Source organism: Peromyscus californicus, unplaced genomic scaffold (assembly GCF_007827085.1).
Source record: "Peromyscus californicus insignis strain IS unplaced genomic scaffold, ASM782708v3 Scaffold_4__1_contigs__length_199733344, whole genome shotgun sequence".
Taxonomy (NCBI): domain Eukaryota; kingdom Metazoa; phylum Chordata; class Mammalia; order Rodentia; family Cricetidae; genus Peromyscus; species Peromyscus californicus.
Window position 1 is genome coordinate 52,558,774 of NW_026294562.1, and position 27,235 is coordinate 52,586,008.

Consider the following 27,235-nt stretch of genomic DNA (forward strand, 5'->3'; position numbering starts at 1 on the left):
TTGACTTCGCAGCGGGATATCTAATACCTAGAGAGCTGTGAGGGTCCGCACCGTGGGCACGGAAGACCAGGGTAGCTGATTGCCACTTCTCCTGGAGAGTTCTATAGGTTTTCTGACTATTCAAAACAGGTCACATGATCAAAGTTTGTTTCTGCAACTGGCGGTAAGACTTTTCTAAAGTCTGTTTTTGTGTGTCTGTATTGTGTGAATGAAAAGTGAAAGTTTGGGCGCGCCGTGTATATGGAAGTCACAGAACAGCCTTCGGAAAACCAGTTCTGTACTTCCACACTGTCCGGCTTGTTGGCCAAATGCTTTCACCACCGAGCCATCTTACATACCCTAACTTTTTTTGAGACAAGGTCTCATATATCCCAGGCTAGTCTGAAATCCGATATGTATTCTACTCTCAATTGCTGTTGTTACAGTAGTGAGACCCCATGCCCAGCTTCAAGCCATATTCTTCAAATCAGAGCAGTCCTGTGCCTCCTCAGTGCTTGGATTAAAGGTATGTGCCAGCACCGCCAGGCCTGGTTAAAGTCTGTTTAAGAGAAGCTGACTTGGTGCTAGAACAGCTGTGTCATCCAGATTACTCTCAAGCGTAGCATGGTGACATACACCTATGATACCAGCACCCACGAGAGTAAGAAGATAGCAATTTCAAGACAAGCCTGGGCTAATACACAGTGAGACCACCTCAAAAGAAGAAGAAATTTGATCTAACAACTACATGACATTTAAAACCTCTCTGAGCTGAGTGTGTCTTTGTAGCCCAGGCTGGCTTTAAACTTCAGGCAGTCATCCCATCTCAGCTTCTCAAACACTAGGATTATAGGCTTGTGCCACTACTCCTAGCCTCAGTTGTTCTATAACTTGTAATTTTCAGACAGTTGCAACTGAAAAAATGTTAGGGGGCTGGAGATAGAACTCACTTGATTGAACGTTCAGCTAACATACAGAAAACTGCAGGTCTGATGCCCCAGAACATACAAATGGTGTACTGGTAATGCCAGCACTGGGGAAGTATAGCAGACGACCACAGCATGGTGGCATACACATTTAATCCTAGAACTTGGGAGGCAGAGGCTTGGTCTACATAGCGAGTTCCAGCACAAACAGGGCTGAGGGCTGAGACCCTGTCTTGAAAAACCAGTAAGAAAGAGAGAGAGAGAGAGAGAGAGAGAGAAGTTCAAGGTAGTATTTCACTGCATAGCAGGTCCAAAGTCAGTTTGGGATACATGAGTTTGTCTCAAAAAACTTTATATTAGTTATTATTAGTTCATGTGGTAGAAACCCAGAGGTGAGTACTGGTGTTTGTTCTAGCTGCTGAATATGGTCAGCTCATACTTAACTCTGTATGTGTTTAAGGCATGGTCTCTAACTTTGGCTGGCCTGGAACGCAGAGATCTGCCTGCCTCTGCTTCCTGTGTGCTAGGATTACTAAGGTTGTGCACCAGCACACCACATGGTGGGTGTTCTGATGGCTGAGAATTGTGGCTTCTTCTCTGCACCCAGGAACAAGAGGAAATCAGGGATTTGACAAGACACTAGGGCAAAGAGTTAAGAAGCTCCGGAACTCTTGAGCCAAGCAGAGCATGGAGACATACACATTTAGTCCCAGCTCTCTAGAGGAGGAGGTAGGTAGATCTCTTGAGTTCTAGGACAGCTAGGGCTAGAAGAGAGAGGCCCTTTCTCAACAAAACAAAACTACCTTGATCTAGGCTTCCCGAATGGGTGTACAAGTTCTTTTATATTTGCTACCAATATCAGTTTGGACAATGGTCTTGCAATTTGCTGGCTTGATCTAAATGCTTTCCCAGCATGCATAAATCCCTGGGTTCAATCCCCGATACTATGGAAAAAAACATTGTATATGGTGCTCAAAACACTTCGAGACAGGGTTTCTCTATGTAGCTCTGGCCGTCCTGGAACTCACTCTGTAGATCAGGCTGGCCTTAACTCAGAGATCCACCTGAATCTGCCTCTGCCTCCAGAGTGCTGGGATTAAAGGTGTGCACCATCACTACCCAGCTTCTAATACAGCCTTTTAAAAAAAAAGAATACATTTTGCCTGCATGAATGTATGTGTATCATGTGCCCATGGAAGTCCCCTGAAACTGGAGTTACAGATGGTTATGAGGTATCATGTGGGTAGAGGGAATTGAATTCAGGTCCTCTGAATCTATCTTTTTAGCCCTTCAAAACACTTTTTAAGATTTATTTTTATGTGTATGTGTGAGTGCTTGTATATATGTGCAGCATGTGCATACCTGGTACTCAGAGGCCAGAAGAGGGTATCAGATGCCCTGGAACTGTGAGCTGCCTGATGTGAGCACTGGGAACCAAACTCTGGTCCTCTGTAAGAGGAGCCAATGTTCTTAATCATTCGGCCATCTATCTAACCCCATGTATTCAACACACTTTACAGGAAAGCACCATGGCAGGATTATCACTTACTCTTTATTTTTTTCAAGGCAGGGTCTTGCTGTGTTATCCCAGGCTTGCTTGAACTCACCTCAGTCCTCCTGTTCCCTAAGTGTTGGGATTACCACACCCAGTGATGTTTTTTTAAATTTTTATGCTTATTGGTGTTTTGCCTACATATATATGTCTGTGTGAGGATGTCAGAAGCCCTAGAACAGGAGTTGTAGACAGGTGTGAGCTGCCATGTGGCTCTTGAAGGTCCTCTCAAAGAGAGGCTAGTGCTCTTAACCACCAAGCCATCTCTCCAGCCCATGATTTGATCTTAAGAGCAGAACACATACCATTCCATTTTCTGTGAAGGTCAATTCCTTTTGATGTCTGTGGACACGGTTTAAAAAAAAAAAAGTAGCCGGGCGGTGGTGGCGCATGCCTTTAATCCCAGCACTCGGGAGGCAGAGGCAGGCGGATCTCTGTGAGTTCGAGGCTAGCCTGGTCTGCAGAGAAAGATCCAGGAAAGGCGCAAAGCTACACAGAGAAACCCTGTCTCGAAAAATTAAAAAAAAAAAAAAAAAAATTACCGTACATTGGAGATGTCCTCTCTGGTGGAGTGTGAGGTCATTCGACAGCACCCCCAAAAACCCACTGCACTTTACAGCCAGTGCTTACAGGCCATATATTACGTCAGGCACTGTGCTGAAGCACGTAGGTGTCACATAATACAGGAGATAGGTATTATTAGCCTGTCATACGAACAGAATGGCTTCAAGAAGTCAAGGCACATACCCACCTAACAGTGAGGACCTCCCCCCCCACTCCCCCAATAGGGTTTCTCTGTGTAGCCTTGGCTATCCTGGAACTTGCTTTGTAGACCACAATGACCTTGAACTCACAAAGATCCACCTGCCTCTGCTTCCCAGGTGCTGGGACTAAAGGCGTGTACCACCACTGCCTGGCTCAGTAAGGATTTTAAACTTAAGTCTAGCATGGTGGCACACACATTTAATCCCAGCACTTGGAAAAAAACAGAGGCAAGACATCTCTGAGTTTGAAGCCAGCCTGGTCTATATAGTTCCAGGATAGCCAGGGCTACATAGTCTCTGTCTCAAAACAAACAAAAAATCCTCATATACCACTTTATGCTTATGAGCAAAAGGTGCCAAGCAGCTAATCAGTCCTAGAAAAATCTACTGCAAACTGAACACGAGAAAGAGGTCCTACTTCAAATGCCTCCCCTTTATCTTCTTGTATTGCCCTTTCAGTCACTGAAGAAGGAGCCAGGCATATATATACAGAACTCGAAGGGTCTATTTATTAGGAAGGAAATGTCAGTGCTTTATCAAAGATGAAGAGGTCAGAGAGGGATGGTGGGATGGAGGACCCTCAACTGGGACACTTCTTGGCCACAATGAGGACAGCAGAAGGCACGAGTCCTAAAGATGAAAAGAAAGAGTTCGAATTACAAGGATACTCAGATTTAGGCCTTCAAATTCCGGACACCTAACCATGTCTACCTATGCCTACTGCCCCTCATTCCTTTAATTCCCGACTCCTGGTCTCACATAACATACCCAGTTCCTGCAGAGGCCGCTCCATGTCAGCCTCGGAGAAAGCCCTTCTGGGGAAGCCACTGAGTAACTGCACAGGGTCCTGGTCCTGTCCAGGTTCCTCCCCACGGTGAAGCTCCACATAGAGCCTCACAGCTGCCAGCTGTTCCCGGGCCCGGAACGTTTGGGTCAGGGAAGTCCCATCAGGCAGCCTAACCTAGAAGGCAAAAAGTACTATGAGCACTGAAACTGAGTGAGGACTAGGTATGGGGTGGCTCATGTCTATCCCCAGCACTCAGGGGCAGACAGATCTCTGAAACTTCAAGACCAGCCTGGTTTACATAAAGTTCCAGGGCTGGAAGCAGGAAGAATAAGTTCAAGGACGGCATCAGGTACATGAGACACTGTCTCAAAAAACAAAACAATGAATAAATGAATAGGGTGAGGCCAGGCAATGGTAATACCTATAACACAGTACACAGAAGACATAGGAAGGAGGGCCACCAGAAGTGTGAGGTCATCCTGATCTTCACAGTGAACTCCAGGTTAGTACGGCTGTACAGCAAGACCCAGTCCCCAAAATAAAACCAAGTGCAGAATGGTGGCACATGCCTGTAATCCCAGCACCCAGGCAGAGGCAGGGCCATCTCAAAGTTCAAGACCAGCCTAGTCTACATATCAAGGAGCCTGTCTCAAAACAAACAAAAGAAACTGAAGTAACCCAGAAAGGAAAGAAAGGACTAAAGCCGGCCCTGCTTTCCTTGGAGAGTCTGAACCAGTACAAATACGATTTAAATGATCTGAGGAACAACCACTTCTGCTCTGCTTCAAGAGGTGATGAAAAAAGACTCCCAGCTACCTCACAATCACGAGAAAACAAAGTGGAATTATTTTTAAAAATCAGGGTAAGTGCTATATTATGAAAACAGCTGTATAATGAATCTAATGAAAACATTATGAATAAATTAAACTGCTGAGTAAGAATGAAGTATGGATTTAAATAAGATGGGAAAGTGAAATTCGATCTCTCCTAAGAGTAGAGGAGGTAGGATTTCAAAAGTCATGTACAAAGAAGGGAGCGATTTGGCAAATGGGACTTGAGAGCAAATAGCTCTGGGCCGGACACTTTATAGGCTAACACCGGGTTCCAGGAGCAAGACAGCCACCAGAAAACATACCTGTATGCGACACTGGTCATACTCCCGCTTAGTAGGGGGCTCCTGGCTGGGAGAAGAAGGAACAGGACCTGGATCCGTTGCTGGTGGGGATGACCGAGAACCCACACTACTACCATACTGGAAGACAAAATAAAACACTAGCTCAGTGGTAGCACACTAGTCTAGCATGTATAAAGATGCAACCTTCAAACTCCCTGTATGACTACAGATTACCTTTAAATCAAAAACAACAAAAAATCCAACCCAGGATTGGTGACTCACAACTTTTAGTTCTAGCACTTGGAAGGCTGAGGCAGGAGAACAACCAGAAGTCTGAGACCGGTCTGGGCTACAGAGTAAACTATGTCTCAAACAAACAAGTCATATAAGCACATGCTTTCTCTTGAGAATGAAAACGGGAATTAACCCACCTACTCCATTATACCCACAGACTTTCTAATCACCCACCTTCTTGGCTCTCTCTGCTTTGTCCCTTTCAATTTTTTCTCGGACCCTTTGTCTGGAATGCAGACAGGAAGAAAATAGGTCAGACACGGACAAGGGAAATCTTGATTTCCTTCTCAGCTACCAACCCACATGATCAGCATGCAGACCTGGCAGCTAGCTCTTCAGCCTTTTCCCTCCTGCGTTCCTCAGCGGCCCGGCGCATCTCATCCTCCTGAAGTTTCTGTCGTGCAGCTGACAGCTCCTGCCCTTGTCTCCTCCGCTGTTTTTCTCGTTCCAAAGCTTCTCGCTCCTCCCTTTCTTCACGTTCCCGTTGCTTCTGGGCCACAAGCTCCAACATTCTGTTTTGCAGAGAAGAAAGAGCTAAGTTGGACATGGAGTGGGAAGTTGAGTTTAAACAGAGGAATCTGATCAAAATAAGGGAACAGGTGTTCCAAGGCAGATGAAAGAAAACCAAACCAAAACAGTAATAAAGAGGGGGCCTAGGAGCGTGGCTCAATGGTAGAGCACGTACTTAGCATGCACAGGGCCTTGCAGTTAGAAAAAAGGGCAAATGAGAGCTAATTATAGTGGTGTGTACAACTATAATCTCAGCACTTGCAAGGTAGAGGCAAGAGAATCAGGATTTCAAGGTAATCTGTAGTCACAGAGGGAGTTTGAGACCAGCCTGAGCTACGTGAGACTGTTTCCTGGTGGTTGGTTTTTTTCATATGCTTGTTTTTTGTTTTTTATTTTGTTTTGTTTTCCAGAAACTGGAAAAGTCAGGTTCTGTGATCAGATTTGTGTTTGCATTGAGAGGAAGGAAGATGGCCCCATGACGCTTTGGAAAGTGAGTCTATGGGCTAGATATGGTGGTCCATGCCTGTAACCCCAACACTCAGAAGCATGTGGCTTTGAACTTAGCCTGGGATATGTACTGGGTTCCAGGCCAGCCTGAGGTAAACAGCTAGACCCTGTCTTAAAAAACAATGCAGGGCATAGTATAGTGGTGAAGGCCTTTAATCCCAGCACTGTGGAGGCAGAGGCAGGAGGAATAAACAGTTCTGCCTGGGCAAGAGAGAGGCTGACCCCAAACAAAACATACACACAAAGTGAAATTGCCAGTTACCTCTTAGTCTGTTCTTGTCTTTCCTCTTCAGTCAAAATGGGTTTGCTTTCTCCAGCAGCAGACCCAGATCCTACAAACAAGCAACCAGTATTATTATTTATAATAAAATCATTCTGGTTTTCTCAGGCCCTCACAAGACATCCAGAATCACAAGATGTCTCCCAGTCAGGACCTTCAGGGCCAGCTTGCTCTGAGGACGTGGGTTCCCGTCCCAGGATATGGCCGAGGGGAGTCTCTAGAGGCTCGTCCACATCGGGGTCGTCTTCGTGCTCCATAAGCCTGGGAAGGGGAAGGAGGCAGGGGGTTAGCCTTGAGGCCGCCCTTCCCAGCGGCCCCCAAACCTCCGCCTCCCCGGCCGGTCGCTCACCAGTCCATCGCAGCCTCGATGCCCTGGTTCCCTGTGAGGGCCAGAGCCTTCTCCCTGGGGGCAGAAACACGGAGAGTAGCGCCCACCAGCCATGGTGACAGTCAGGCCGGGCCAGGCCCGCGGCCCCTACCACGGGCTGGGGGAGGCTCCCTTACGCGCGTCCCCTGGGAAAGCCCATCTCGATGAGGCTCTCCAGAGCCGTCAGCTCCGCCATGGCGCCCGCCGCCGCCGCCTCCGCGGGGACCTGCGGGGACCAGAAGGAAGGCGGCAAGGGTCAAGCCGGGGCGACTCCGCCCGCGACGCCGCCCTCCGGGCGCTCGCTAACTCACCGGGTTGGGGACCCGGGGGCGGGGGTGGGGGACACTGACGGAGGAGAGCGGAGGGGAAGCGGAAGTGCCCTGTCTGTTTGGGTCACGTGGGGTGGGGTGGACGGGTGCCGGGAGAGTCAGACAAGCCTGGTGGGCGGGGGCATCTGCCAACGGAAGCTGACTCCGAGACCCACCCACGGTGGAGCGCTAGAGCTGTCGAGCCCGCATGCAAAGTTTAGAAACTAAAAGGAGGCTCAGAGATGGCTCAGCGGGTGAAAGCATCTGCCGCCAAGCTTGACTGTATTAGTTTGACTTCCAGGCCCCACGCGGTGGAGGAAGGAGGACTTCTGTTAGTTGTCCTCTGACCTAGACTCGCAAGTTGTGGCATTCATGATAAATAATAAATAAGTCAATGTATGTAATGAAATTTTTACTTTCTTTTCTTTTTGTTTTGTTGTTTGGCTTTGTTTTTGCTTTTCGAGACAGGGTTTCTCTGCATAGCCCTGGCTACCCCTGAACTGGCCTGAAACTCACAGAGATCCACCTGCCTCTGCTTCCCAGGTGCTGGGATTAAAGGTGTGCCACCACTGCCCGGCTCTGGGTTTTTATTATTAAGATCAATTAGTATTCGTGCTATGAGCCGGGGGGGTGGGGGGGTGGGGAGGGGAGGCTTTTGATTGCTGGACTTTGATAGCTAGACATTGGGAGTCAGCCTTAAGAGGAGGAAGTAGCCTAATAAAGGAATAGACCTTGGTGGCTAGCTTTAGGAATGTAATCTAACGGATTTAGCAAGGGAGAGACACAGGGAGAGAAGGGAAAGGCCAGTCAGAGCCGTGTTTGCCATGCTTGGACTGGCTAGAGTCCCTTCAGTCTACAGAGCGAGATCCAGGACAGGCACCAAAGCTACAGAGAAACCCTGTCTCAAAGAACCAAAATAAATAAAATAATAATAAAAACCCGGAAGCCAGGCGGTGGTGGTGCTGGCCTTTAATCCCAGCACTCGGGAGGCAGAGGCGGGCGGATCTCTGTGGGTTAGAGGCCAGCCTGGTCTACAGAGTTCCAGGATAGGCTCCAAAGCTAAGCAGAGAAACCCTGTCTCGAAAAACAACAACAAACATAATAAATAAAAAAAAATAAAAACCCAGAGCCAGATATAGGGGTAAATGCTGAAAGATCATAGAAGCAGAGCAGCCAGCCACTAGAAAGACTTCTTACCTCTAGGAATCCTCAGCCTGAAAGGGCTTGAGCTCCTGTCTCCTCCCGCCTTATATTCCTCTCTCCACCCAGCCATATCACTTCCTTTTAGACTGGATCAATCTTGTGTAGCCCAAAGTGGCCTTGAACTCTCAGAGATCTGTCTGCTTCTGCCTTCCAGTGCTGGGATTAAAGGCGTGCGCCACTGCCTGGCCTCTATGGCCAACTACTGAAGTCTGCATTCTTTTTTTTTTGTTGTAAAAGGTCTATCAAAAAGATTTATTTGCTTTAAAATGCATTCATTTCCAGAATCATTGTTAATAAAACATTAAGTCTGCATTCTGATCTTCAGGCAAGCTTTATTTGTTAGATGACAAAATATCACCACATCACCTAATTAACATACCCAATTAAAATTAGCACCTCCTAATACAGGGTTTCCCATTTTACCTTTATAAACCACCTTTTTCCTATTGTGACGTCTCCTTTCTATCCAGAGGCAGTCCTTTGTCCTCCCCTCTGGGGACAAATACCTCTATCCCCTTTCCCTTGTTCTCTTCCCCTTCTCCCTCATCCTCTATCTCCAGTGTTTGTCCCTTATCCCTCCCTACCCCTGTCTCTCTGGGGTAAATAAATCTCCTTTGTGCTGAGATGAAGCTGGCCTTGAACTCAGAGGTCTGCCTGCTTCTGCCTCCCAAGTACTGGGACTAAAAGAATGTGCCAATATTTTGTACAACATTGGAAATGATACACAAGCAATTTCATCAATCTATAGTTTACCATTATATGGATGACACTTTACTAGCTGATTCAAATGTAGATACTTTAGAGAGAATGTTTGAAGAAGTAAAGAAAATTTTGCCTTGTGGAGGATTACAAATTGCTCCTGAAAAAAATACAAAGAGATTTTATTAATTACTTAGGATATAAAATAGGTCTACAAAAAATTCGACCCCAAAAGATGCAAATTAGGAGAGATGAATTGCAGACTCTTAATGACTTTCAAAGATTGCTGGGAGACATTGCCCATCTATGGCCCACTATTGTAGTAAAAAACACAGAACTGATTAATTTGTTTCAAACCTTAAGAGGTGACAAGGATTTAAATAGTCCAAGAGAATTATCACCTGAATAATAATCAGGTGAGAGAGAATTGGCTTTGGTGGAAAAGAAATTACAGGATGCACATGTGGATCATTTGGGTCCCGAGCTTGATTGCATTACTGATTATTTTACCCTCTACACATTCTCCTACAGGAATTTTTTTTTTTTTTTTTGGTTTTTCGAGACAGGGTTTCTCTGTGTAGCTTTGTGCCTTTTCCTGGAACTCACTTGGTAGCCCAGGCTGGCCTCGAACTCACAGAGATCCGCCTGACTCTGCCTCCCGAGTGCTGGGATTAAAGGCGTGCGCCGCCACCACCTCCCGACCTCCTACAGGAATATTAATACAGGGGAAGATATTATCTTAGAATGGATTTTTTTTACCACCTAAACAGAATAAAAAATTAAACATTTATGTAGAAAAGATTTCTGAGTTGATTCTAAAAGGAAAATTGAGATTTCATCAATTAGCAAGAATAGACCCAGCAGAAATTGTGGTACCCTTTACTAATGCTGAAATTGACACATTATTGGCACAAAATGAATAATGGCAAAGAGCTTGCAGTAATTTTTTGGGAGAGATAAACAACAAATATCCCAAAAGCAAGAGAATTCAATTTATAAAGAGAACTAACTGGATCCTTCCTCACATTGTATGGGGAACAACAATTTCTGGAGCCCCTACATTTTAAACTGGTGCAAATAAATCAAGAAAGGCAGGTTATAAATAAAAAAATTTAAGTAAAGTGGCTCAAAGCCCTTATGATTCTGTCCAAAAGTCAGAATTATATGCTATTCTGATGGTGTTAATGGATTTTACAGAACTTCTTAACACAGTTACTGACTCTCAGTATGCAGAAAGACTTGTTTTACACATTGAAACTGCTGAATTTATTCCTGATGAGTAAGAATTAACTTTGTTATTTATTCAGTTACAAGAAATAATCAGGACTAGGAATCATCCCTTATATATAACACACACCAATCCCATATGGGTCTGCCAGGCTCTCTAGCACACGGTAATGATGAAATTGATCAGCTATTTATAGGAAATGTGCTGGAGGCCTCAGAATTTCATAAAAAATACCATGTCAATAGCAAAGGTCTGAAAAAATATTTTTCCATCACTTGGCAACAAACCAAGGAAATTATAAGGAAATGTCCTACTTGTTCTTTATACAATCAAATGCCACTACTTGCAGGAAGAAACCCAAAAGAGTAATCAAAGAAATGATATCTGGCAGACAGATGTGTTTCATTTTGTAGAATTTGGAAAATTGAAATATGTACACCACACCATTGATACTTATTCAGGATTTCAGTGGACAACTGCTTTTAGTTCTGAAAAGGCTGATTCTGTAATCACATATTTGTTAGAAGTTATGACCATTATGGGAGTACCTGTACAAATTAAGACTGACAATGCTCCAGCATATCTCTAGGAAAATGAAACAGTTTTTTGCTTATTGTAATATAAAGCATATTACAGGTATACCACAAATCCTACAGGGCAAGCAGTTATAGAAAGATCAAATTGAACTCTGAAGGATATGCTAAATAAACAGAAAGGGGTATATAGACCCCCAGAAATAGATTGTATAATGCTTTATTAACTTTGAATTTTCTAAATGCTAATGAGAAAGCAACAGCAGCTGTAGAGAGACATTGGATAATAGAAAAGACTACAGAATTAAATCAGCCTGTATACTTTAAAGATGTTCTGACCTCAGAATGGAAACCAGGATATGTATTACATTGGGGATGAGGTTTTGCTTTTGTTTCCTCAGAAGAAGAAAAGCTATGTAATACCATCAAAATTGATAAAGGTTCGATTTGAACAAGAGAGACTCTTAATTAGAAGAGGTAATAATTCATCAATCAGCATGATCATTCAATTTAAACTAACTTATATGACTAACAAATGGTTTTCATTTGATCAGATATAACTTGCCAGAACAGTTAGCAAGAAGCCTGCCACGGCCATATAGTTTGTAACCAATATAAGTCTCTGTGTTTACTTGGTCGGGTCTGAGCGGTTGTGGGACTGGTGGGTGACAGAGATTTGTCCTGACTGTGGGCCAGGCAGGAAAACTCTAGCTACAAATGGTGTCCAACGTGGTGACAAGAGTTTCAACCTAAAAACTGAGAAAAAAGATTCTAAAACGGAGCTAAAAACAGCTTCCTAATTGTCTCTCTCAAATGAGCGGCAGCTGCCGGTTTGAGCCACTGGTGGGTTCCTGGCGTGCGTGCTCGATCTGCAGTATGGTGGGAATGAGGCCTCTGCAAGTGGCACATTAAGCTGCACGGTGGATTTAGACTTTGCTAGTACAAAACAAAAAGAGGTTTCTGGGCTACACGCTGCTGGGGGGGAAGGGGAGGGCGGCGGGAGGGGGGAGAACAAGGGAATCCGTGGCTGATATGTAGAACTGAATTATATTGTAAAATAAAATAAAATTAAATTTAAAAAATTAAAATTAAAATTAAAAAAAGAATGTAGGTTATTGAATCTACTATTTTTATTTTATTTTTTATTTATTTATTTTTATTTTATTTTTTTTAGCGTTCACTGACTTTATTGGTTCAACAATAAACCTCGAAGGAAAACATTAGCTATCACTCCCGGGGTGTCATCCACAGACACGAAAACGATCCTTCGAAAGCTGAATCTACTTTTAAAAAGCAACTACCAGTTGTAAATATTTTACATTGATATGGATCTTTGTATATTGATACAAATTTGAGGTTATTTTCATTAGAACATACTGCACATACATTTCTATTCTTGTTCAAGGTATTGTACCGATACACCTCATTTAACAATGTAATACAAATTTATAGTCCTTGAAAGTTATTATTACCAGCAAATGGTGGTGACATATGCCTTTAATCCCAGTGCTCAGAAGGCAGAGGCAGGAGGATCTCTGTGAGTTAGAGGCCAGCCTGATCTATAGAGCAAATTACAGGATGGCCAAGGCTACACATAGAAATCCTATCTCCAAAAGCCAAAAAAAAAAAAAAAAAAAAAAAGTTTTTATTACCAACTATTTAGGATAATAAGGAAATGCAGGTTAAAAATTAGTCACCTAGTACAATCAAACTTGTAGTCATATTCGGTATCTTTTCAAGGTCAAACAGATATATTTTAGATGGACAGGTGGTCTTCAAACACTTCAGAGATCTACAGAGTATGGCACTTAAGATATTTTTTGTTTTGTTGTTGTTTTGGGGGTTTTTTTGGGGGGCGTGTTGAGACAGGGTTTCTCTGTGTAGTTTGGTGCTTGTTCTGGATCTTGCTCTGTAGACCAGGCTGGCCTCGAACAGAGATCTGCCTGGCTCTGCCTCCCGAGTGCTGGGATTAAAGGCTTGTGCCATCACCGCCTGGCTATAAGATGTTTTCTTACTCAGGTAATATTATTTCCTTCTCAAGTCTCTGATGGAGTTGAAGACTTTATAGTTATAGTTTTCCTTGTTACCAGATTCAGAAAAGAACTTCACTAAAGATGTGTAAAGTGTATAATGTTGAGAGACATAAAAAGATAATTTTGGAAATGCAATTTAGAATAGAAAGTGAATTAGGTACAACTTTTTGGACTCACCAAAATAGGATAGATAATGCAGTATTTTCTCTGAATTTGTCAAATGTTTGTGAACTAAACATTGTTGATGTATTTATTGCTGTATATATTGTATATAGTTATTTTACTTATTGTATATAGTTTTTCTTATATTAGTTATAACCTTTTTTATTTTAGACAAAAAGGGGGAAATGTGGTGATATTTTGTTTGTGTTCTGACAAATAAAGCTTTCCTGGCAATCAGAGGTGGAACTGGCCTCTAGTTAACCATAGAGGCCAGGCAGTGGTGGCACACACCTTCGATGCCCACACTTGACCCAGCACTAGAGAGGTGGAGACAGGACCTCAGCCCCTTTCGTTCTGAGGATCCAGTCGAGGTGAGAAGTCTCTCTAGTGGCTGCTCCCTTTACTTCTCTGATCTCTCAACATTTACCCCAATATCTGATTCCAGGTTTTTATTATTAAAACCAATTAGAATTCATGCTACACCACCGGGCTATGTGTTGTTGTTGTTGTTATGTTATTCCCTTTTTTCTTTTGTTTTCTTTTCTTTTTTGGGGGGAGGAGGGGGTTTGAGACAGGGTTTCTCTGTGTAGCTTTGTGCCTTTCCTGGATCGCGCGCTGTAGACCAGGCTGGCCTTGAACTCAGAGATCCGCCTGCCTCTGCCTCCCGAGTGCTGGGATTAAAGGCGTGTGCCACCACCGCCGCCAACGCCGCCGCCACTCGACTGTTCCCTTTTTTCTTTCCCTTTCTTTCTTTCACCGTGTCCCTCTGGCTATCCTGGAACTCAGAGAGACCAGGCAGTCCTCAGACTCACAGACCTGAGCCTGCCTCTGCTCGCTAAGTGTGCTGGGATTAACGGAGTGTGATTTCAAAAGAAAACATTGGGAGGAGTATGACCCTACCCTTGTTGTTAGAAAGTTATTTATCTGGGGCTGGAGAGAACACTGGCTGTTCTTCCAGAGGTCCTGAGTTCAATTCCCAGCACCCACATGGTGGCTCACAACCATCTGTAATGAGATCTGGCTCCCTCTTCTGGCCTGCATGTGTCCCTGCAGGCAGAACACTGTATACATAATAAATAAATAAATAAATCTTTAAAAAAAAAAAGTTATTTATCTGGGGCTAGGGATGTAGGTCAGTGGTGTTCTGGCCTAGCATGCTTGAGGCAATGTTTATTATTATCATTATCTTTATTTTTTGAGACAGGATCTCACTATGTAGCATTGGCTGTCCTGGAACTTGCTAGGTAGACTAGGCTTTGAGACTGATACTGAACTGAGACATCATTCTGCCTCTACCTCTGCATCCGAGTGTTGAGATTAAAGGTCTGTCCTGGATCTCACTCTGTAGACCAGGTTGGCCTCGAACTCACAGAGATCTACCTGGAGCTGCCTCTTGAGTGCTGGGGTTAAAGGTGTGCACCACCACCGCCTGGCTTGGAGTTTTTATTTTTTAAATAATTTATTTTTATGTGCATTGGTGTTTTGCCTGCATGTATTTCTGTGTGAAGGTGTCAGATCTTGGAGTTACAGACAGCTGTGAGTGGCCATGTGGGTGCTGAGAATTGAACTCAGGACCTCTGGAAGAGCAGCCATTGCACTCAACCTCTGAGCCATCTCTCCAGCCCCAAACTGGAGTTTTTGATGGTTGTGAACTGAACTAGGGTCCTCTGCACTGCTAAGCCCTCTCTCCAGCCCCTACAGGCAGATCTTTGCTTTGTATCCCAGACAATAAAGTTCATCTATTCTGTTGTTGCGCCATTCCTCCACTGATAATCGTACCAACTGCTGGGCATGCCAGTGTAGACTGAAGCCCAGCTCTCCAGGAATCCTCTAGCTCCTCCCAATTGCCAGATTGGTATTGTCATGACATTAGCTTCGTGGGCTGAGCAACTACTGATTCCCATTGCTGGATTACCTGACTGCCTCCAGTAAGCCAATCTAACAACTACCCCAACTTAGAATATATATATATATATATATATATATATATATATATATATATATATATATATATATATATATATTCATTCCAGTTCCTCTAGAGAACCTTGTCTAGCACAGGCTCTAATCTGTCCATTTTTTTAAAAATATAATGTGTCTTTATCTTAATTAGATGTACACATTTTATTTTGTGTGTTTTGCCTGCATGTTCTTATGTGCAGTATGTGTGTGCTTGGTGCCTTCAGCAATCAGAAGAGGGCATCAGATCCCATGGAACTAGAGTTTCAGGTGGTTGTGAACCCCCACGTGGGTGCTTGGAATTGAACCCAGGTCCTCTGGAAGAGCCACATGTGCTCTTATCCACTGAGTCATCTCTTCAGGCCTTACTCTACTCATCTTTAAAGCCGATGGTCTTCACTCTACCAGAAGAAAGGCCACATAACAGGTGCCATAGTGAACACACATGCCCTAATTCTGCTCCTTCCTACCTTCGTGACCTTCCATAAGTTGTCCCTCTGCCTCTGTTTCCGATGACTAACAATAACTGTATCACAGAGATTCTGATGCATAAGTATGAATTAATATTATGAAAATCTCTAGTGCATATGTTATCAGTATCAACAATAACTTATCATTATACTTCCGCCTAATAATCACTTGTGTCTAGGGCTATAACTGAGCCAAGCAGATGTCCAAGAGTTGGAGGCCAACTTGGTCTGCCTAACAAGTTCCAGGCCAGTTAGGGCTACACAGTGAGAAGGAAGGAAGGAACTTACTCATGACAAAAGAAAGAAATTGCTATTGGCCAGGCATGGTGGCCAACACCCATAATCCCAGCACTTTGGGAGTGGACACAGGCAGGAATATATCAGAGTGCTGTGATTAAAGGCCTGCATCACCGTATCATGCTGAGTTCCTTAAAGCTATTGTCCCCACTACTAGGGCTGAAGTTCCAGCTGCAGTGGAGTCCATGATACCTACCCCTACCAACAGAGGGCGTGGAATAGGGATGACTGGCCACTCGCCAGGGAAGCCCAGAATCTAGATTTAAATAGGTTCTGTCCTGTCTCCATTTCAGACAAACCCCTGGGGTATGACAAACATGAGGATGTGAAAAAGTGTGGACTCCTTCAGTGCAAACAGTTCAGAAGAAGGAAGCCAGCCAGGTAGCATCAGGGGCCTGGAAATGCATTTGGTCACCATTTCTGGGGTTAATCTGCTGTGTGTCGCTACAGAAATCTGCACAGGGGGAACTGTCTTGGGGACATTAAGCAAGCACCCTTTCCTTGTAGGTCTCTTGGAGGGTGAGGTTAGGTTGGTCCCACTTACATCTGTTAATGTTGGAAGTGGGACCTGTTTGTTTAGTTCCAATCCCAACATAATTTGGGGTCTTGGGAACTAGGCACAGCCAGCAGTCCTGACTTATGTCCAGTTTAGAATTGTTAAGGAATCGATTCATTCTTTCTAGCATCCCGAATGAACACTGAGGGGCTGGCTTCCACTGCCTCCAGGGACCTTTATCGTTGAGGTTACCAAAGGAAATCCTGGTGAAATTGGAGTTTGGGGGACTTGACACTCTAGGGGGCTTGCATTCCAGGGGTAACAAGATGGGTTGGTTTGGGCCAATGGGCCAGATGACTCCTGGCACAGGTTTCTTTTGGATAGTAAATTTGCTGCCTGGGTCTGGACCATTCAGATATATATAACCTGACTTCCAAGGTCCAAGGTTCTACAAATATCTGTGGAATATTTGTACACTGTATGAAGATGTATTGTTGTGATTGGTGTAATAAAGAGTTCAATGGCCAATAGCTAGGCAGTGAGGATAGGCAGGATTTTCTGGGGAGGGAGGGAGGGAGGGAGGGAGGGAGGGAGGGAGGGAGGGGAGAGAGAGAGAGAGAGAGAGAGAGAGAGAGAGAGAGAGAGAGAGAGGAGGGATACAGGCACATAGGATTATACCATTGGATTTCACCAGAGTTTCTGAAGAAGTTGGATATACAGTACAGAACAGAGGTGACTAAGCCATGTGGCAGAATGAAGATAAAAAGAGATAGGTTAGCCGGGCGGTGGTGGCGCACGCCTTTAATCCCAGCACTTGGGAGGCAGAGCCAGGCGGATCTCTGTGAGATCGAGGCCAGCCTGGGCTACCAAGTGAGTTCCAGGAAAGGAGCAAAGCTACACAGAGAAACCCTGTCTCGAAAAACCAAAAAAAAAAAAAAAAAAAAAAAAAAAAAAAAAAAAAAAAAAAGAGATAGGTTAACTGAAGTTGTAAGAGCTAGTGGGGAAAAGGCTAAGCTAAGGCCAAGCTTTTGTAATTAATAGTTAGTCTCCAGGTCATTACTGGGGAGCTGGAGGTCCCATGAAACATAGTCCAACAAGAAAGTTTGATATATTAGGCTCTAATTTTTATGGGACTATGAAGGGATCAGTGTGTCCCCAGGAAAACATGCTTTCACAACCTTTCAAGCACAGCAAATGCTATTTGCCTGGCTTCTGGAAGCTCAGGAGGCCATCAGCCAAACAGGCATAATACTGGATAGATCAGAGCCCCTTCTCTTCAATATTGGACCCACAGCCCCAGAGTCATGCTCCTCCCCAGGAGCAAGTGAACCATCCCCCAGTAGCCTCTGGATGCAATATTTTACAGAAATCTACCTGGAAGGTGGGTTAGATGTCATTGAATAGATTGCCTGTGAGCTCCTCAGTTCTGGTCTTTCTTTATACACAAAGTTGTTGTGGAGTAATCTTTTTGTACACTCTGAAGATGTGTCACTCAGATTGGTTAATAAAAAGCTGAATGTCCAATAATAAGGCACGATCTTCAGGGCAGAGAAGACGCTGGGAAGAAGAAAGGGAGATACCAGAAGACGCAGAGCAAGCAGGATGGGCAATGCAGAGATGAGGTAATAAAGCCACGAGGCAGAAAGTAAATTAATAAAAATGGGTTAAGTTATAAGAGCTAGTTGGAAACAAGTCTAAGATCTCAGCCAAACTTTCATAGTTAATAATAAGTCTCTGTGTTGTGATTTATGAGCTGGCTGATTTTGAGAGTGGTTACACAAGGTCCTGGCTTATAAGGGTTTTGAACCTTTCCCTCGGTGAGACAAAATAGGGCAAGCATAATTATAGGGCTTGTGTCAGAGGACCTGGTGGTAACCTAATATGGGACAGAAGAAAAACAAAAATAAAGGGATTATTTTATTGTTATTAATTTCATAATCATTTGGTTTTATTTTAACTCTTTAGAGCTTTTATTAAAGTATAAATATTATCCCAAAACTTATCAGATTAATATATATACATATATTTTAAACTTTTTGTCATGATATTAGATTACTAACTAATATCAGATTACTAACTAATTCTAGAAAAAGACTTCATCTACCTTCCTATACATGATTTCAGGTTTGAGTCTCTATCAGGTAACTAGGAATTAAGTTTTTGTACTCTGGATGTACATAACAAATATCAATCCTTCAACATCTTTGAGATCATCTGCTGAATATGACATTTAAAATGTTTAAGTTTTCGGCAGTGAACCATGACCATGCCTAACAGCAATCTCTGAAGTCTCCAAAAGGATGATGGAGCTCCATAAGGACAATTCCACATAGACTATGATAACACCACTAAGTTGACAACCACCACCTAAAGATCGGCTTTGGACTACAAACTGCTCAGGACAATCTTGAGGTGGCTAGCTGAGGTGATCCAGTTTCACAGAGGACTTGAGACAAGCCCTGCACTTTCCCATTACACAGAGACTGGACAACAAATGATACAGCTACCTCTCCCAGGACTTGAAAATTAACCCAAAATTTTCTTTTCAAGATCCCCTAAAGATGCCAATGCTCCCAGACAGCAGGAAGTAAACTTAAGAACAGACGCCCACATTCCCAAGAGGTGGGGTGGGTGGTTTTCAACCTTTCAGTGGGTTATGGATATTTGTCATCATTGAGGGTGGTTGATTACAAGTTGTTATTGGTAATAGTCAGGAAAAAAGATGAACAAAGGAGATTAGATTCAGGGTTCTTTTTTGAAAAGAAAAAAAACGGATATAAATATGATAGGATGTAAGTGTAGATTATTGAATCTACTCTGAAAAGAAGTGGGGGGATATAGAAATAGGATACAAAGATAGATTGTTGAATCTACTTTTAAACCAAAAAAAGCAACTACTAGTTTAAATATTTTACACTGATGTGGATCTTTGTATATTGATACAAAGTTGAGATTTTTTTTTCAAGACAGGGTTTTTTGTAGTTTTGTAGTTCTGTGTAGTTTTGGTGCCTGTCCTGGATCTCACTCTATAGATCCACCTGGCTCTGCCTCCCGAGTGCTGGGATTAAAGGTGTGAATCACCTTTGCACGGCTGAGATTATTTTTTAGAACATACTGTACGTACATTACTAATCTTGTTCAAGGTATTGTACCTATACAACTCATTTAACAATATAATGCAAATTTCTATTCCTTGAAAGTTACTATTTACCAACTAATTAGGATATAAAGAAATGCAAGTTAGTAGTTAATCATTACAATCAAACTTGTAGTTATATTAGGTATGTTTTCAAGGTCAAACAGAGATATATTTTAGATAGGTCTTTTTCAAACACTTCAGAGATCTACAGGATATGGCATTTAAGATGTTTTAATTACATAGGGTCTTTTTTTTTTTTTATGACAATGAGACATGCTTGCTCCTGGCAGCACCAATCTACTTCAGAGATGATGATGGGCACTGAAGAAAATTCATACCGAGTTTACTTTCTTTATGGCAAAAGTTAACCACTGGACAAGAAAATGCCCTTATCTCGACTGCTGAAAATATACTGTCCAAATGGACAAGCAGGACATAAAAGAAAGGACTGCCGAACCTTGCCAAGACAAGACAGTCCTTCAGAAAACCCTGCTTCACAGAGAAGTCTGTCAGATATGCTAAGCCTGTTGGCTGAAGATGGATGCCCCAGTGTTACAGAGGAACTTGTGTGACTGTCCAGGCAACCAGATGTTTGTGTCACTTCTCACATTTTTTTGAAGTCGCTTGCTTGCAATTTCTACTTACTCAAGTTAATACTGTTTTCTTCTTGGGTCTCTGAGGGAGTTGAAGACTAGACAGTTACATAGTTGTAGTTTTCCTTGTTTACCAGACTCAGAAAACAAACTCACTAAAGAGGTGTAAAATGTATAAGGTTGAGAGACATCAAAAGATAGTTTTAGTTGGTAATGCAAGTTAGGATAGAAAGTAAATTATGTACAAGATTTTGGACTCACCAAGATAGGATAAATAATACTTTCTCTAAATTTAATGTTAGTGGTCTAGACATTTGATTTATTGCCTGTATATATCATTTATAGCTATTGTACTTATTGTATATGCTTTTTCTTATATTAGTTGTAACTTTTTTTATTATAGACAGAAAGGGGAAATGTGATATTTTGTTTGTGATCTAACTTATAAAGCTTGCCTGAAGATCAGAGTGTGGAGCTAAGCCACTAGTTAACCATAGAGTCCAGGCAGTGGTGGCATACACCTTTAACCTGAGCACTGGATCTCTGTGAGTTCAAGGCCACACTGGGCTACACAAAACTGATCCAGTCTAAGAGAGAAACAGAGCTAGGCAGTGGTGGCCCACATCTTTGATCCCAGCACTTGGGATCTCAAGCCTTAATCCCAGAATTAGGGAGGTGGAGACAAGAAGTGATGTGGCTGGGTGCAGAGAGGAATATAAGGCGGAGGAGACAGGAGCTCAAGCCCTTTCAGGCTGAGGATTCCTAGAGGTAAGAAGTCTTTCCATGGGCTGGAGGGATGGCTCAGAGATTAGGAGCACTGACTGCTCTTCCAGAGGTCCTGAGTTCAATTCCCAGCAACCACATGATGGCTCACAACCATCTGTAATGAGATCTGGTGCCCTCTTCTGGCTTGCAGGCATACACGCAGGCAGAACATTGTATAAATAAAAAATAAAAATCTTAAAAAAAAAAAAGTCTTTCTAGTGGCTGGCTGCTCTGCTTCTATGATCTGTCAGCATTTACCCCAATATCTGGATATGGGTTTTTATTATTAAGACCAATTTAGGATCCATGCAATAGTAACTCATCTATCTTCTTCATCTCCCTCCTCCTCCTCTTCCTCTGTCTCCTCCTCCATCATCATCATCTTCTTCCAAGACAGGGTTTCTCTGTATAGCCCTGGCCGTCTGGAACTCACTCTGTAGACTAGCCGGCCTTGAACTCAGAGGTCTGCCTGCCTCTGCCTCCCCAGTGCTGAGATTAAAGGGATGTGCCACCACTGTCAGGCTAATTCTTTCCAATCTTTTTTTTTTCTTTCTCTTTCTGTCTTTCACTGTGTACCTCTGGCTGTCCTGCAACTCAAAAGGAAGACCAGAATGGCCTCAAACTCACAGAGATCTGCCTGCCTCTGCTTCCTGAGTGTGCTGGGATTAAAGGTGTGCGCCACTAATGCTGGGCTAGTGTTATCTTCTGTAGCCTCCTTTATCTGGGTGTGGTGGGTCCTTGGGCTGGCACCAGTGAGCTTCACTCTGTAGGGGTGTTAAGGACCACAGGGTAGTGGTTTTTACAACTTGGATCCAGGGTCTGAGTCAGGATCCTTTTTACCCATACAAGGTTATGAGGTTGGAACTTGTGATCGGGCTCAGATATGGGTTTGGCCACAGCCTCTCAATCACCTGATGAATAGTCCTCTGGGCTTGCTGCAGGATGTGTAAGGACTTGAGGAGGGAATAGTTAGCAATTTGTGTCATGAACTTCTCAAAATTGGGTGCACCTGATGACCCTTAGAAGAGCAAAAGGTAGGAGGTTGGCCCAATTTTCACCAGTTTCAAGGACATTTTAATAGGTTTTCATGCCCTCCCACCCTGCATAATAATTTTTCACTGACACAGTAATCCAAATCAAGCTGAATTGAAAATGTATAACACCAGGTTTATTGGGAGCAACTCCCAGGCAGGTTCTCTAGTCCCTGAGGATTAAGGCCAGAGAAGTCACAAGCCTGAACTCAAGCAGGGATATTTTATAGGTTGTAGACGAGGGGTGATGACGTGTCCACCACAAGCTGGGTTTGTGCCCAAGTGTGGTTAAAAGCTGAGAGCTTAGGTGAGGACTTGGGCAGCTGGCATCTCAAGGGGAGGAACCTGTAGTCTCGAAGAAGGCAGAACTAGGCTTTTTGGTGCCTTTCCTTTGTTTCGAGACTGTCTAAGAAAGTGGGCTCTGGAGAGAGAGGGGGGGGGCGGGAATAGGGCTTTCTGGACCATGCAGGGGTGAGCTGGAGGCTCCAACTAAACAATATTTCAAGTTTCCTTCCTAGTCGTCCTTCCTATCTGCCCTGAGCTTTGTGGCCTATAGGCACAATGTAGTTTCCAATCAACATTTAGAAACATTGCCAAAACTTAGGGAAACCTTGGCTGTGAAGATCAGGTCATTGCTGTACACCAGGGACAGTGGCAACCCAAATCTAGGAATTAACCTATTTTTGTTTGGGTTTTGAGACAGGGTTTCTCTGTGTAGCACTTGCTGACCTAGAACTTGCTCTGTAGACCAGGCTAGGCTTGAACTCAGAGATCTGCCCAACACTACCTCCTCAGTGCTGGGATTAAAGGTGTGAGCCACCACTGCCCAGCTAAGAATGAACTCTTGGAGGAGTTTCTTGGTGACTGCTGAGACTTTCTCCTGTCAGGCAGGATAGGCTTCCTTCCAGGGACCATATCTGTGAAAACTATCAAATGCTTATACACAAAAATCATGGGTTTGATCTCTGTAAGTTCACTTTCCAGTGTTCTCTGGGGGTGCTTCCTAGGTATGAAATCCTTCTGGGGCTTTTCTTCCTCCTTTGGGGTTCACTTGCACATTAGTGGTATATCTGACCATAATGTCCTTGACAAGATTGTATAATTGAAGGATATAACATCTGGGCTCGACTAATGCACCAGTTTCAGTTGCCCCCAGATGGGTGTCCTGATGGAGTTTGGTGGCCATCTGTCCTCTGGAAGCAGCAGGGAGTATGGGCCTCCCATGCAGCATGAACCATCACTCATTTGTCTCCTGTTTGGAGTCTTCCCTTTTTTTTGTCCACTTGGTTTCTTCCTATGTGTAGGTTACACTAGCATGATGGCACATGTTGAGAGGCTGAGGCAGGAAGATATCTGTGAATTTGAAGCCATTCTGGTTTACATAGTGAGTTCCAGGCCAATCAGGATTACATAGTGAGACCTGTTGTGGGATGTGTGTGTGTGTGTGTGTGTGTGTGTGTGTGTGTGTGTGTGTGTGTGTGTTTGTGTTTGAGACAGGGTTTCTTTGTGTAGCTTTGGAGCCTGTCCTGGAACTCACTTTATAGCCCAGGCTGGCCTCGAACTCACAGAGATCCACCTGTCTCTGCCTCCCAAGTGCTGGGATTAAAGGCGTGCGCCACCACTGCCCAGCGGGATACTTTTTTTGTACATTGTAAAGATGTGTCTCTGCCTAAAGCATCTTCTGATTGGTTTAATAAAGGGCTGAATGGCCAATAGCTAGGCAGGAGAGAATAAGTGGTACTTGTGGGCACAGAGGAACCCAGGATGAATGTAGGCGCTCGAGAGAGACTCCAGCAAGACATGAACCAAGTTGGACATACAGAAACGAGGAGAGGTAAAAAAGCCATGTGGTAGAACATAGATTAATAGAAGCAGGTCAATTTAAGTGACAAAAGCTAGTTGGGAACAAGCCTAAACTAAGACCAAGCTTTCATAATTAATAATAAGTCTCCATGTCATTATCTGCGGGCTGGTGGTTGCCACCAGAAAGCTTACTACAGAGATCCTGTCTCAAAAACAAACAGTAGCAAACAATAAAAGGGAACAGATGAAAGAAAAAAAAGTAAGGAGTAGTTTAGTGTGGTGGTTCTCACACCGGAACTCTCAGCTCGGAGGACATAGAAGCAGGAGGACCGAAAGTTCAAGGTCGTTCTTAGCTACACAGAAAGTTCAAAGCCAGTCTGGGCTGGAGACCCAGTCTCCAAAAAACAGAAGAAGGGGCTGACAAGATGGCTTAGAAGGTAAAGGCACTTGCTGCCAAGGCTGAAGACCGGAGTTCAATGCCTGGCACCCACATGGTAGGAGAGAACGAAGTCTCTCATCCCTCAATTTGTCCCCTGACTTCCACTCTCACATGCACACACACATGCACACACACACACACACACACACACACACACACACACGCGCACACACACACGCACACACACACACATGCACACACACACACACACGCACACACACACACACATGCACACACACACACACACACACACACAGAAATAAAATTGTTTTTCTTTTCTTTTCTTTTTCTTTTTCTGTTTTTGAGATAGGGTCTCTCTTGGCTGTGCTGGAACTCGCTCTGTAGACCAGTGTAGACCAGGCTGGACTCGAACTCACAGAGATCTACCTGCCTCTGCCTTCTGAGTACTGGGATTAAAGGCATGTGCCACCACTACCTGGCTACAAATAATTTATTTAACTTGATAAAAATGGGGTTGGAGGGCTGGAGAGATGGCTCAGAGATTAAGAGCACTGGCTGCTCTTCCAGAGGTCCTGAGTTCAATGCCCAGCAACCACATAGTGGCTCACAACCATCTGTAATGCAATTTGGTGCCCTCTTCTGGCCTGCAGGGACACATGACAGAACACTGTATACATAACAGGGGCGGGAGAGATGTTCTGCAGTTTAGAATGCTTTCATAGAGGACCTGAGTTTGGTTCCAAGCACCTGTGTGGCATCTACCCATCAAAACTGTGACTGCTCTCACAGGGGATCAGATGCCCTATTCTGGCTCCCATGATTCCTGTGCACACACGGTACACATGAAACTCACACAAATACACACTAGAAACACATGAAAATAAAATAAATACATTTTTAAAATAATAAAAAATTAAATGTTTTGAAAAACCCAAAAGTGAAGAGTGTTGAATGTCTGGGAATGAGTTGAGTGAAGCTTGAAAACACACCGTATTGACTATTCTGTCACAGCCCACAGCAGCACTGTGAGTGACCTAAGTTAGCACTGCTTTGGTCGAACACAGCATCAGCCATCTTGGAAAAGCTGACTCTCCCCAGGGAGGTAGCACTGGCTTTCCTGTCTTGCTGCTGCCTAATGGGATGGCTGGTTTGAGAGAGCAGGACCTGTATTCAGCTGGGGGGCTGCGCTGTGAAAGGCAGCCTGGCCCCAGCTACTGAGGAGAAAGATGGAGTCTAGGTCTTGAGTCCACCTTCACTGTACTGTGTACTGCAGAGGGGGTTTCCCAGTCTGAGAATGAGTGTGTGTGAGTGGGATGGTACCCACATTCTCCACTTCAAGTCATTGCAGTTTCTTTTTTCCAAAAATCGGAAGGGTTTGATGTTGCCTCCCCCTCCTGTTTCCTTTGAAGACTGAGTTTCTCTGTGTAACAGCCCTGGCTGTCCTAGAACTCACTTTGTAGACCAGGCTGGCCTCAAACTCAGAGAGATCTGCTTGCTTCTGCCTACCAAATGCTGGGATTAAAGGCATGTGCCACCACCACCCAGCAATAATGTTGCATTTCTTAAACCAACTGAAGTTCTGGATACTGATGCAGCACAAGAGACATGTCTTAAAAAAGAAAGAAAGAGCCGGGCGGTGGTGGCGCACGCCTTTAATCCCAGCACTCGGGAGGCAGAGCCAGGCGGATCTCTGTGAGTTCGAGGCCAGCCTGGGCTACCAAGTGAGTTCCAGGAAAGGCACAAAGCTACACAGAGAAACCCTGTCTCGAAAAACCAAAAAAAAAAAAAAAAAAAAAAAAAAAAAGAAAAACAAAGATGCTTTTTAGGTTTGGTCAGTTTCATTTTTACTTATTCTAGGGAAAACACTGACTGAAAACTGACAGGAGCTGGTCAGAGCTCCAATCCTGATCTTTTCATCAAGGCACCTTTCCTGATAATAAGGTTCAGCTATGAGTGTAGCTGTGGGGGGGGGAAGGGGGAGAAGAAAACTCCAGAGTTAGAGGATACAGAAAAATAACGTCACAAGTGTTACAAATGAAAAATGAAGACTTCTAAGACAGAAAAAAAATCACAATCTAAATGAAAATGCTTGAAAATTGGCATCTCAAATGAAAGCTCTCTCCTGACTTGCATAGTAGCAGTCTGGATGCCCCAAGAAGATTGAGCCAAATAATTTAGAAAACAAATGTGAAATAGAAATTTCTGGCTGTGGTGGCACACACCTTTTCTTTTCTTTCTTTTTTTTTTTTTTTTTTTTTTGGTTTTTCGAGACAGGCCTTCTCTGTGTAGTTTTGCACCTTTCCTGGAACTCACTTGGTAGCCCAGGCTGGCCTCGAACTCACAGAGATCCGCCTGGCTCTGCCTCCCGAGTGCTGGGATTAAAGGCGTGCGCCACCACCGCCCGGCCGGCCGGCACACACCTTTAATCCCAGCACTTAGGGGGAAGAGGCAGAGAATCTCTGTGAGTTCGAGGCCAGCCTGGTCTGAAAAGAGAGTTCCTGTTGCATTTATCTAATTATTCTTTATCGGTAAAAAATCGGGAGTCAGATACTGGGGTAAGAACCTGAATGATCAGAGAATTGGCGGAGAAACAACCAGTGACCTCCTATCTCTTCGGTTCCTCCATCTAAAAGGACCAGGATCCTCTATAAGCTAAGCCTCACCCTGCTACTTCCTGTCTATCTGTCCTCAGTCCTCCAAAACCTCTGTGATCAATTTTGGTCAGCTAGTAGCTAGCTCCACCCTCTGATTTAAAGCAAACTTTATTGTCAAAATGAGATTGATCAAAATATCACACAACATTTCCTCCTTTTTCTCTAAATAAAAAGGGGAGATTTTAACTCTAACATAGTAAAACTATATACAATAAGAACAATTATTAGGTAAAAATTACATTCACAATGTCCAGTCCATTTGCATTTGGTAAATTCAGAGAAAATACTCCATTAACTATCCTACCTTGGTGAGTTCAAAGTGTTGTAACTAATTCACTTTCTATCCTAACTTGCATTACCAACCCCAAACTATTTTTCATGC

At 43.7% G+C, this 27,235-nt stretch overlaps 1 protein-coding gene across 1 annotated transcript; it reads right to left on the reverse strand.

Moving 5' to 3' along the window:
• Positions 1–3,708: 3,708 nt before the first annotated feature.
• Positions 3,709–7,432, reverse strand: Ubxn1 (UBX domain protein 1). Its single transcript, XM_052762765.1, has 10 exons — positions 7,392–7,432; positions 7,218–7,306; positions 7,063–7,116; positions 6,868–6,974; positions 6,696–6,765; positions 5,737–5,928; positions 5,591–5,642; positions 5,144–5,260; positions 3,990–4,182; positions 3,709–3,851 (listed from the first exon to the last, which is right to left on the reverse strand). The coding sequence occupies exons 2-10, from the start codon at positions 7,274–7,276 to the stop codon at positions 3,802–3,804; spliced, it is 894 nt and encodes a 297-aa protein (XP_052618725.1). The 5' UTR covers positions 7,277–7,306; positions 7,392–7,432; the 3' UTR covers positions 3,709–3,801.
• Positions 7,433–27,235: the final 19,803 nt, after the last annotated feature.